The 13,667-nt window shown below is 41.6% G+C and overlaps 1 protein-coding gene across 8 annotated transcripts in view; it reads left to right on the forward strand.

The window, feature by feature from the left end:
• C10H10orf67 (chromosome 10 C10orf67 homolog) overlaps positions 1-13,667 on the forward strand; it is a 2,166,521-nt gene that overhangs the window by 355,660 nt on the left and 1,797,194 nt on the right. For all 8 annotated transcript variants that reach the window (XM_078664370.1, XM_078664376.1, XM_078664375.1 and 5 more), the window contains exon 4: positions 11,835-11,909. In XM_078664370.1, coding sequence (XP_078520496.1) covers positions 11,835-11,909 — 75 coding nt within the window. The remainder of the gene's footprint in view (positions 1-11,834; positions 11,910-13,667) is intronic.

The following is a 13,667-nucleotide window of genomic DNA, read 5'->3' on the forward strand; positions in this document are numbered from 1 at the left end:
AGGAGTCCCACGTAGTGCACAAAAAGTCCGTCACGCTACGTGGAACTCCGTAAGCAGCGGAGTGCGTTAGATAAATGCAGTTTGCGTTGATTTTCAGTGCCAGGTGTTTGTGAGCACTGTGCAATCATCGCGAACGGTACCAGGTACAGTGCAAACAGGTGCTGCTTCCTTTCTGCCGCTCTAGTAGATGTTTTACTTGAGCAGCAGCTTTCTCAATGTGAACGGATGGCTTCTCAACATGAGGGGTTGCGAGCAAATGCTACCACTTGCAATGAGAAATACGACCGCCCTCATTGAGAAATCTGGTTTCCACTCTCTCCCCCGTCAACTTGATGTTGAGCATCATGAACGAGGATAAATCTCGCAGGGAGGTGGATTTTCCTTGAACGCGCTCGCCAACTTGACGTTGACAAGCATGAGCGAGGAAAAAAACTCAGTGTTTTGGACCTCCGTGAGCTCCGCATAACGCGGAGTGCTGAAAACTCCGCAAACTCTGCGAGCGGAGTTCACTGCCCAGACTTAACTATGGACTCTAAGACCGAACTGTGCAATATGAAGGAGAGACTCCTACTGAAAGATGATAGTGCATTTACAAGCGCATATCAAAGTCCTGACAAAACACCTTGCCGGTGAGGGGGTATAACAAACCAAAAGATACCCAGGTGGCTGGAGGAAGGTAACCTCTTGTTTCTAAATACCTATTTGTTTAATGCGGTGAAAAGTCCATCAGGCCAGTATCATGAAGCTTTAATTTAAATTCCTCTAAAAAATGTCTGCTTCTTATGTTTTATAAGGTTGAAAAGAACAAGATCTTGCATTTGCATACCAGGTCACACACCTGCTGTACACCTGTTGTGGCTCCCTTATACGAGCTTTGGCAGCAACTATTGGGATCTGGAAGCGCCTGCTGGTAGTACAAGGGCAATTCGGCCGCGCTCTGACTCATGCAAAGTGAGAGCTGGTAAACAGGCGAACTTAAAGTGCCAGCTAACGTGAACAACTAAAACAAATAACCGTTGTGCAAGGCAATCTGTGCAACAGGGCAGGTAAAAATAAAAAGTAGGAGGGCCCTTACAATCAACTGAAACAAGTTCTCACAACTTAAAAAAGGTGGTCCAAAAAAAAAAAAAAAGAAGATATTGTGGCATTCACTACATCCAATCTCAAATCCAGACGCAGAGAGAGGTGGAACAGCTCGCCTACACTTAAGAGTGAGGAGAAAAGAAACTGGGCCCTGCTTCAGGCACAGAAAGAATGATAAAGACAAATGAACATGTGGTCATGGAACTCCTACAACAAAGAATAGAACAAAAAACTGGTAAATTAAAGGCATTGAACTTAAAGGAAAATGCCAAGGTAGATGTATAACTAAAGACAAGGGACCACTTTAATGTCTCGTCAGGGTTAGTAAGTGTTATACAAATGTGCAGAAAGGTCACAAACTGAGCAAGAATTGTTTGTCACCAGTCTATAATTTTGCAATAAGTCCTGTTGCAAAATCTTAGGCCGCATTGGGTCACAGAACCACCTGTTTATGACCCCTTGTGGTTGGCTACAAACACTGGGATGTTGGCCTGCAAGTGCAGCAGGCGACCATCCCACATTTTGAGTTCCAAATGGGATTCTTTTTTCAAAGCAGCCTGTGTTCCTGAAAGGAACCAATGCTGCTTTAAAAATATATATACATAGTTCCCTTTTGGAAACACATAGCAATTGCGCAATTGTGGTCAGAAACCATTCATACATCTCATTCCAATTAGGAGGGGATTCTTCTTCTTTACTTCTTTACTGAGTTACGAATTCAGTCAGTGTCACTTCAGAAAGGGATTTCCAAATTGCAAAAGGAGCTTAGTACATTGTAAAATGTAAATTTCAAACATTGTTAATTTGATAATCACAAGGTTTGCAACAACAACATCATTCCATAAATCCAAATTTCTTCTTGTTCATTTTATTGTTAAAGAGTGAGATTTGAACTTAATTCCTATTTTACTGATGGGGCTGCCTGTTTCGTCTTTTTTTGTGATCAGAAGTTTTGTCTTTCAAGACTGCATTTCTGATTGCTTTAACCTCAGGAGGGTCATTGAATTGCAGGCATCTGCTTCATCTCTTTTGCTTGTTTTCCTCAAGGCTTGAGCTACTGTTATAAATAAACCTTCCTATTTCCTGAAGGTTGTTTTAGAGTTTCATTTCACATTGATTGCTCACCATATTTGTATTGTCATGTGTCCAAGGTGAAGGGAAAAACTGTCTAGATTTGATCTGGTAAGAGATTAGAGCAGTCTCTTTTCGACTAAATAGTTAAGAATGGCTGGAAGTGCAGTCAATTTGAGCGTAAACATACTATCCCAAGGTGGATAGACTAAGGCCTGGAGGTTGTTCTGTGAGTTATCTTATCTGGTGCAGAACCTCCTGTGGCCTTTAGATCCCTCTTGGCTAGAGTGGAAGCTGTGTCTTCTGCCTTGTGGTGTGGAGTTACATTGACCTTGATTTATCAATCTGTAAGCCGTTGTTCTTGTTTTCTCTTGTTGGAAAGCTAAATGAATGTAGGATTCGCAATGGTGGAAGGCTGTACTTCAAAGCTTCCTGGTGTAGTTCTAGTGCTTGACTCACCCTGCTCCTTTATGTACTGCTTTGAGAGTGGTTCACATCAGGAGGGTCTCCATTAGAAGAAAAAGTTACTTAACCTTGGTAATGTTCTGTCCGATCGATACAGGGCGTCCCACAGATTCTGTGAGGCTGTCTCCTCTTCATTTGAAGAATACATGATTTCCTTTTCTTTGCTGGATATAGAAAATATAAATAAATTGTGTCACCAGGACTGTGTGATGTATTTATAGTGGCAGTGATGTCATCAACTGTAGAGCCTCTTTGAATCAGTGGTGTGGCTGTCACATGCTACCTGGTGCTTGGCGGAAAGTTGTGCAAGGAATAATTTCTTTAAGAGACAGGTGAGGACACCCCACATCTGTTTTGTTTGAACTAGACATTTCAGCTGCTGAAAACAGCCCAAATTGCTTGTTAGACCTCTGGAGAAAAATAGGGACTTACCATGGCAGTCGTATTTTGAGTTACTAATTTTTCCAATAATGCTTAATTTCTAATTGTAATCATCTGGTAACCCTTCACAATCATCAAGCGTTACTAGTGCCCTATTTTTGATAACATTGGGAGGCAGCATTACTGGGAGGATTACCAGGGCATTCACAATGAGGCCTTAAGTGTCTGAAGACAGTGGTAAAAAAGTTGTACCAGTCCATTTGTCTCTCCCTTTCCAACCCATTAGCCTTTCCTTTGAGCAGGCCAATACAAATGCTAACAGGGCCAGCCATGGCTCCAACTCTGGTTTAATGTTGAGTGGTACACCCCCTTACTCTCTCACTACATCCAAGAGCAATACAATGTCATCCCCACCCTTTGAAAAGAGGCGGTGAAAAAGAAGTTATATCCATGCATCAACTTTTATGGCTCAAGTCATCTTACTTAAAACCAGTGGCTAAGATGAATGTATTCAACCGTTTTTATGGAAAAAAAGCTTGTTGTACCCTTTGTGACCCCCCCCCCAGTATAAATTGGGTATGGTTAAAGCCAAATAGCTCCTAAGCAGCACTGTCAAAAGCACCTCGTCTTTTGAAGATGTCATGGCCTTCCATGTTTAGGTCTATGCAGTCTTTTCATCCCAAAACCCTGGCTAGAGCCCAATCTTCATCGGAGAGCAGGCAAATTAAAAAGAAATGCTTCAGACAGAACAACAAGCTTATTACTCTTGCCTCAGATGAGGCTAAAAAGCACACAGACTTACCCACGGATCTGCCTCAGGAGACCCACTCCTCTCAGTTGAATGGAAGGCTTTCTTCTCACTATCACCACTGGATCCAAAGAAACAAAGAAACATGGGTTCTTTCAATGTCAAGGAATGACCATACTACACAACTGCCACTGCGCTCTCACGATCCAGGTCACCTTATTCAACATCCCAGGAACTTTTGGGGAGAAAGAGGCTCCTTATTTTAGAAGCAAAGGGTGCTACTCTTACTATTTTCTAGTAAATAAAATACTTGGAGTGCTGACCCTCACCTTGGATCTTTATGCTATAAACTCATTCCTCCCCCATCAACATTTTAGAGTGATACGTTTTGCTTAGTTATTCTTTTCAGAGAATTGGTGGGGCATTATTCTGGAAGCTCTCAGTGCCATGTAGAACAAATCAAATGCCTGCCTGCACATAAATGTGTTCAAGTTGAATGCACTCTATTTGATGTCAAAGGCTTCCTTACCATATTGGGGACCTGAATCTAGTTCTGGCCAGACTGATGCTCAAAACTTTTGAAGCAAATACACCCAACAACATAGAGCTTCTGTCAAGGAAGGTAGTCTTTTTGGTGGCTGTATAATCTGTCAGTTATATAAATGAGCTATAATACCTTTGCGCCTCAAAGATCTTCATAATGTTAAATAGGGATACGTTTTTCTCCAGGCACCTTTCCTTTATTCAAAGAGGGCGGTTTGAGCTCAGTATGAATATAGAGATCATTCTTGCAACTCTTTTTCATATCCCCTTGTCTACCTGCTTGAAGTGCGAATATACACAATTTACGCAGTCCTTAAGCTTCTATCTGGATTGAATTAGTGACCTGCCTTAGATGATCAATGTTTTGTAACATTTGGGGGACAATGATGGTGGGCGAATAGTTTCTAAGGTCACCATTGCGAAATGGGCAACATCAGAGATCTGCTCTCCTGATGAAAGTAAACATTAATTCCAGAAATGCGTAGAGTTGACTAAAAATCATGCATGGTATCATAAAATAAAAAGAAATTGGGTTATTGTTTTAATATTGAAAGAAGGGTTGAAATCAAAACAAAATAACGTGTCACAAGATCAAGTGTGTTGAAACTAGAGAATGCAGAGATCTTCAAATAAACATAACGTCATGAATCACCCATTGTTTTACTCTCCATGGATCCCTGCAGCACAATATAGTCAGACATGCTTCACCATGTTAAGTCACCATTGAGGCATTTGAAAGGAACAGGACATGGCAGAGTAGTTGGCTACCACAAGAACAAGGTGATGGATGGAATTCTTGGATTAATCTCACCTACTAGTAGTCGCTCAGGCCACATCCCAGTCCATCGTTTTTCACCCACCATGAAACCTCAGTTAGGTCCCAGCCATATGCAATCAGTCCTGACCCTGCTGCAGTAGAAACAGTCATGACAGCTCCTCCCTGAACCAGAACACAAGCAATCCAAGACCTGTATTGTCCTGATTAGGGCTCATCAGTCAGGTATTCCTTGGTGCTAGTGGCATAGTTAGCAGGAGATCCACGTCTGGGCCTAGATGGCACACTTGGGGCTCCACTTGCTACAACAACAAGGGGATTAATGGAATGCTTGAATTAATCTAAGTAGTTGGCTACCTCACACACAATCTGCGGATCACAGTCTTGAGGCTTTCTCCCGAACTGATGATATATTTGTTCAGGTCCTTATAAGAAACATCTTTGCATAGGATTAATCTGCCCAGTGATGTCTTTTGCATCCTTCTTTGCCCCTTTCGCAGTTGCTGTAGAGCTGTAAAAAATGAAAATGCAGAAGAGCTAGAACCTAGGAGTGGTATAAAGTGACCTTTATTGATGACTGTGTTACTGTTAGTCTCTAGTCTAATTCTGTCCATCAAGGACCCCTTTCTGACTTCTCAGCCATCAATCTGAAAAACACACTTGATCCTTCTTGAAAACCAAAGGCGTATTTGACTGTTTTTCTTATTCATAGTGTTGACCAGCCCTTTTCTCTGTTCAGGGATATGTTGTGGCCACAGGCCCCACATGTGTAAACTTCCACTTGAGCGTGATGCCTAGACCATGCATTGATATCCATGTATGCCTTTCGTTTGCATGGTATGTGATTTGTTGCTGGTGGCATAGGTTTATATTGTTTGTGTGGGCGTAGTATATAGTAGAGACAAGTAGTATCCATTTGGGATACCCCTAATAAAACATAGCACAAGAGGGAGGTTTAGGTACAGCCTCCATAAACAGTGGAAGTGTATTTCCTGCATTTCAGAGCTAGAGGGTGTAGCCCATGAGAATTAAATGTGAGAGGATGAAGACAGAGTTGCTCTTGTTATTTAGTTATGACCTATAGGGAAGAGTCTTATGATTATCTTTTTCTGAGCCCTGTCATTTGGGTTGATGGTAAGAAGGAATGAGGACTAAGCAGCTTCTATTGGAAAGGAGAGGGAATCTTATAGTCCGGGCCTTCCACCTTGTCTTTCCCCTGTTGACAAAACCAGGAGGTTGATAGACAGGTGCAGAGTCTTCACATTTCATTGTGCTCATATATTGAGTGTTTTATGTTGAACCAGGCGCGGCACTACATGCTGGGAGAACCATCACCTTTGACAAAGAATGTGTCTGTTCTGTAGGAGGAAAAATATATTATGAATAGTAACTGCTCCACACTGGTTCATGGACATTGACAGTGAGATCAACATTCCCTATCTGGAAAATGCATTTAAAAGTGGGACCCAAATGACCCCTCTTGGTTCCATTTCCAAGTTCTTCATTTACCAAAGAAGGGAGGGCTCCACACAATACTTAAAGAACTGCTGAGATCATGGGCTGGTATCTTTCATAGCCGGTCTCCCAGAAATGAGTGGGCTTCGCCAGAAGTCTGTACAATTTTCTGGGGAGCAGTGGACTGCCTGTGGCGTGGTCTGCTAAGAGGGGTAAGGCGCGCACCCTACCTTGTAGAAGAGACTTCCCGAGGAGAAGTAGCTGTGCACACCTGGGTTATATAGTTGGCCAGAAGAAGGGGATTGAACTTGGGAGAGTAACCGGTGTCCACCAGAGTTTTAACAGGGCCTCCTATATGTTTCCGCGATACGCCAACAACCCCATCACATCTCAGCCAATGTGATTTACCTGTCTACCAGAACCTTAAGAAATGGTGCTCCCTATTCCCTGTCATCAAGCCTTACGTTCGCGGACCCTAGGCTAGCCGAATAGGAGGAGACCTGTTAGTGAGGGACCTTGTGCTACTGCTGGACCTGTGCTGCACCTGCATGTAGCCACCATACTCAGGCACTAGCACTAAGGGTTGAAGAATGTGGGACAGCTTTCCTGTACTGAGGATGCCAGCCGCTGTATGCTTGAGTGTTGCAAGCACCCAAACCACGATTCAACTTGAGCCACATGAACTTAAACATTGGTTGTTTTTCTTGCTGCTGACACTGTTTTTTTAACCCAGTGGGAGTGAATCACCATAAAAAAAACCATGGTAGTGAAACAAAGACTGGCCTACTGGTCACAGAACCATGGAAGCTGCCTACACCATATTACAGTGTACTCACACCTGTGCTAGTTTTACACCTGATGTTTTCTGTGTGTTTTAAACACCTTAGCACCAGTTTTAGAGGTATATAACTAAATAGCATTTCCTATGTGTAGTATTATGTGCCTGTGTGTGATTAATGCACTTCTGTTTTTATAAAGATAAACACCAGGATGCATAGTACTTTTTGCATCTGTTTTTTGACTATTTGAGTTCTGTATCTGATGTAGACTTCTACCTTAGAATTATTTCCAGGATTCAGACTGGAGCCGGAAATGTTTTCATGAGCAGTTCCCCTGCGCGCTGGTAAGTAGCGTCATTATGCTTCAGGTGGCATCGGTGTCAACTTCGCTGGAAGTGACATGCGCTGTGACTATTTAGGCGCCGCGCCACCCAGAGCATTGACGTCCGTTCTTTTCTTTACATGCGAGTCAGATCAGATCCGGAGAGTACTACCCCCAGACATTTTTTGACTGATCTTTTTTGACTTTTTATAAGAATCTTCCCCTGGTGAGACAGGATGTTAAATGGAAGGTAGGAATCAAGCACTGTGGTACCTGTCACCGACAGATGTCGGTATGGACCCTCACGTGGTTTGCTTCTGGAACCTCGAGCACGACCATACGCAAAGACATGCGTCAATTGCTGCACCATGCAACCCAAGGCCTTGAGAAAGCATTCGTCAAGCTTCTTGCCCCTCAATGTGCAATGCCGCGACGATCTTGATCCTGGTCGATTGGAAGGTCCCGGAATCGGTCGCGAAGCCCAAAACTCAGTCGCCCTTTGGTAAGTCCCACAGGAAAAAGAAAAGTAAGAAGTCGAAGAGGTCTTTGCCTTTGCCCTGTCCGTCAAAGTCATCTGACGAGACAAGGGAGGGTTATCATTCAAAGCCGACTCTGCCCTTGAGCCTGCGCATGGGCCAACTCAGCAACTGTAATGAATCTGCTTTTTACAAAAAGGACAGATCCTAACTGCAACACCCCATTAGGCTGAGGCAAGACCCAGCACTCACCCAAGGCGGGCTACTTTTTACCATTGCACCTTTAAACAATATACACTTTGAGCATATAATGAATGTCTTACGACCCCTGGCGGAGCAAAGACTTCAACACAAAATTAATAGCACCTTTTGAAAAGGGGTTTTATTTAACAAAATGCAAAGTCTTCTCCTTGTTTTAGAATAAGGCTTGGGATTTATTACATAATACTCTCTAAATAAAGGCTGTCTCAGATAACAAATGAATAATACTGATTAATACTCATTAAATGTATGAATAATACTGATCAATAAACAAGCCGTAACTGATATAAGACAAGACACACTGGAGGTCTTGCATGAGATCAGAAAGATATATATACATATATATATATATATATATATATGTGTGTGTATATATATATATATATATATATATATATATATATATATATATATCTGAGGATTACTCTGGATGTGCATCACCTGGCATCTTAGCCCACTTCTGTCCGGGGAAATCATAGCTGGGGATCATATCTCATCAACCAGGGTTCATACTCCGAGATAGACACGTCCACCCCCACTCGGAATCCAAACTCCCAACTTCTCATCCTGCAATCCTCCGCTAGAACACACTAGAAGATTTGCGAAACACCTCCTCCAACCGCCAGAGGAATTTTACCAGAACTGGTCTAATTCCAAGCAAGCCTCCCATGGCAGTATGGAGCCCTCACGTCTCTTCCTCCATTCTCACTTCTTCCAGCCTCTATCTTGACTAAGCTCTCACAAGGCCTTCCAGAGTACATTAAACAAAAACAATCGCTAGAAAAACAGAAAGACCTTGAATGTGAATAACTCAAACAGCTTGCAAGCACCTCTGTGCACGCAGCAGCACAGCAAAGTTAGAGAACAAGAAGACATGAGGCCATGTCAAAGCCAATAGTAAGAACTCATAATTCTCATCAATGCACAATACAATACACATTCCTGCAAACTGCTTACAGCATCACATACTTCATCCCTTAATGTACAACACCGAGCACCACCGCCCTTCGAAACCAAAAAGTACATTCCACACCTCTCTCTCTCCCCCTCACGCCTTCAAATGCACATCGCACACGCTCTGCTCTTGGCAAGACTGTTCCGCTCCATAACAGCTCCCACTGAAAGACAGCAAGATTACAGGACAGAAGAGAAGCAGGCATATGCAGGACCATCCTACATGAAGGCTAGGGTAAAATAACACACTAAAGTCAGTTAAAATGGTGGTGGTTGAGGGTCATCATAGGGTGCCAAAATCACAAGAGTGGCTCTTTCAATACAGCATCTCCCTGAATTACTGTGAGCAACCACCACCCAACTTCATAAGTTTTGATGCCATGCACCTCATATTTGCGCAGCCAAGGCCATCTTAGGAGGCATAGTATTTTGCTTACCCAACTGTAATTTTCTATACCTTTCAAATTCTGTTATTGTGGGTCTGATGGTTGCGTTGTGGGAAAGCATACACTCAAAACTGTTAGGCCTAAGTTGGTTATGGTGACAATCTATCTGCTCGTTTAGTCCACTCTAAATGTTATGTCTGATGGCATCGCTCTGGTCTGCTTATTATGAAACATTGTAACAAAGGCAGTTGAGTTTATCAAGCTTCTTAATTGTGAAAAGCATATTTTAAAACCATATAGCTTTCCATAGTTGGTTGTTATCACAATGTGTTACAGGCCATAGACCTGCATTTTGTTACATCTACTCTCACAAATTACGATAGAGGGCAAGGGGTTTGATGTTGGCTACCCACTCTGACAAGCCCTGTGGGGTTTTTGCTGTCATGATTCTTGTTGGACCCTGTTGAGATGGCTTGCATATTGTTTACAAGCTGTATTTTTCTACTTATTTTTTATTTCATAACTGTATGCATGATGGATGTCAGTTTATGAGCACTTGAATAGTCTGGTTTGGTAAAGTGTAAAACCAATGCTAAAGGGTAAATAAAGGCTTTATCAGTTCATTGGGATAAATCATGCCAGATTTCATAGGTTTGATCAGTTAACAGAAGCCGTATGGCAAATCCAGCAGATCTGACCTACTTATTGTAGAAAGAATACATTAAAGATGATAGGCTCTTATGGATGGATTGTTATTACACTGTGCAAAAACCTGTAGACAGGTATTTTTCTCACCGTGAATTTCACAGATTACTACAGTATGCAAGGGTTTTGAATTGGTGATTAACCCTAACAAACTATGGGGATAGAAGGCACGCACTACTATAATCCTTTTTAGGCTCTTTTAGGAGAGATAGTACTTTGCCAGTTGTAATTATGTATACATTTGTATGTATATGAATGTATGCAAGATGTTTTCCTTGTGGGAAACTTATGCTCAGTTGAACGGGCTGAGTTAGTTATGGTGTCATGCCAATGATAAAGGCTATATGTTTTATTGTTTATTATGAACATTTACAATTGAGGTAGTAGTTCTGCCATTGTTTGTGAAAAGCTTATGTTAAAATCATTAGGCATTTAAGGGTTAATTGTTATATGATTTGGTGTTGACTCTACCAAGCCCTGGAGTACAAGATTTCCACTGCAATAATTCTTGCTAGATTCTCTTCTTAGCTGTCTGCCAGGATCTTGTAATAAAACAGAATTACATTAAATAATACATACATTTGTATGTGTACATTTATATCCATATAAATCTGTAGAAGGCCTTTGGATCAGCTCTGGTCTGCCACTGGTTTGTCTGAGTGTCATTTACACTGTGCTTCAATCCATAACACTGAACTTCATGGGGTAATGGCTCACTCCACATCAGTCACTGGCTCTCTTGCCCTGTAAATTACATCTTTTCCTAGTCACATGTGTCCATCCACCTGAAAATGAGTGTCGTTCAGTGTCAGAGCTGGTTGGCCAGTTTTTTAATTTTGAATTTACATCTTGTATAGATCTTCTTTCATTTCTTTGATTCTAATGTTTTTAAAGAGGATACTGCATCTCTCCAGCCAGTGCTAACCGGTAACTTTCTTGCTATTCATTTCAGCTGCAGTCCTCTAAACCAAGAGGCCATATCGGAATGCTGTTGTCCATAGTGTATCATCGTTTTTACCATTCCAAGAAAGTCCACATGTTGGTTCTAAATGTAGCACACATCCTTGAACTTTACACAATTATAAACTATTTACAATACCTTAGCAAGATTGACAACCACTGCTATGTTTAGTTTCATTATTGCAAGTATGTGCCCTCTGTGTTTGGACGGCAGCATGTTTTCTTTTTTACGTGTATTCTTTTAACTTATCCCACATATCTTATCGAGTTTGTGTGTGTTTCATTGTGGTTTTTTCAAAGGGTGAATGCAAAAAGAATGAGTCACAGAGTGCATATATGAAGATTTGTTAGGTGCCTAAACACATATTGTCATCCCTACAGCTTCTTATCACATTTATTCAGTATTCATGTGTTGCAATCTATTTCACGACTGTACTTTGATACTTATATATTTCCAAATTAATTTTTAGAAACTTATTATGATGAGACAAAGCTTCAGGCAGCAGTTATCTGATGCTCTTGCACGTATCCATGCAACGTATGAGGTAGGTTTCACATATTGTCATGTTTATATAAATGTGTGAAAATAAAAAAAATATATATATATATATGCCAGTTAATGAGGTTGCTCACTTAATTATAATAACCCTTCTTTAGGGAAATCTCTGCATTCCAACCTCAGTAATTCACAGAGCGGTGAAGCGATCTTAAAACAATTTGGAAACTTCTCTTAAAATAAATTAATATCTGACATTGTCTGCCAACTGTTTTCTGCTAGACACACACATATGCATGCCAATTATTGTGTAAAGTATCTAAATTGTAAAAAAATATATTAATTGATAAGAGCTATTTAAATAAGCGTGGGTCTGGATAGTTTTCAATAAATGTATTCCTTTTATGTGTCGATGGTATATGTTATGTTATGTTAAGATGAATTTGTCAAGCGCACTTACACCATAGGTCTCTTGGTGCTGTTCCTACATTAGCCGCTCCGGGGGTCCAGTTTAAACAGTTTGTCCAAAGAGCCAGGTTTTTAAGGCTTTTCTGAATCCCAAGAGACTATCACAGTTCCTGACTGAGAGTGGAAATGAGTTCCAGAGCCTGGGGGCCAAATGGGCAACCCTACGCCCGCCTAGTCGTTTTAATTTGATTGAAGGAATAGACAAAAGGTGAAGATGGGCGGAACGAAGATTGCGTGTGGGGAAAGATAGAGACTAGCTTTAAATTTATCCAGTAGCCAGTAGTGCAATCTCAGCAACCTCCCAACAAAGATGATGGACCGTATTGCTTCATACGGAGAGGTAAGAGCAACCTTCACAACCTGCTCCGGTTAAGCCTGACTTTATGTACCACAAACAATGCTGTACACTTGAGGTCACCATCCAGTTCTGCATCTCCCAAAGCCAAGAATGCTCTTGGTGAAGCTGATTGTAGGATCTCCCTCTTTGAACAGTACCATAATTCCTCCTGCCCCTGTAAAACAAGGTGGCTTTTTCATCCGAAGTTTTCTTAGAAAGGCGAGGGCAGGGGACAGATATCTCTCCTTCCTGGGCCCTTCTCTTTGGAACAAGCTTTCATTGACTGTAAGGTGCATTAAGGCGACACCAATGTTCCGGAAAAAATTTAAAACTTGGCTTTTCTCTTGTACCTAGTCTCTCTCCTTCTCTCTGCCCACCGACAGTTCTCATGCTACAGCACCAGGACACTCTTCGGAGTAACAGTCAGGCTTTATTAATTTCTTACATAGACATAGTTTTCTCAAGCATCATTGAGTACCTATCTCCACTTTAAAAGTCCTGGGACAACTCCAACAACTACGGTTTTTTAAACTGTGATCAAATAAAAAAAAAAAAAATGTTATTGCCTGCAGCCTAGCTCCACCCCATACACTCCCTATGTCCTTGTCGTCTTCAGTTCCCCCACCTTACTCTCCAGTGCTACTGCTTCACCAGCTTCACCCTGTAACCCGAACAGAGTGTTACTCCCCCTATTTGTAGCACCATTATCATGTTACAAGCCCTGAGAGATGTTGTCCATCCCTTTCCGAAACTTTACTTATGCCTGCGCCTTTGTCTTAATGTAGGTAATAAATAAAGCTCTCTTGTAAAGGTCAGTTACATGAACTGTAAGACAGGTAATCTTCACAATGTCCACTTAACGAATCTCTCATTATATCCCACCTCACTGGTAATCATCACGTCATCACTGACATTTTCTTGAAAGTCCCCAAAAATGTGTCTATATCCAAGCCCTGACACTTCATTAAGGAATACAACATCTTGAGCCCATGTTTTCTTCAC

The sequence above is a fragment of the Lissotriton helveticus genome, chromosome 10 (assembly GCF_964261635.1).
Source record: "Lissotriton helveticus chromosome 10, aLisHel1.1, whole genome shotgun sequence".
NCBI lineage: Eukaryota > Metazoa > Chordata > Amphibia > Caudata > Salamandridae > Lissotriton > Lissotriton helveticus.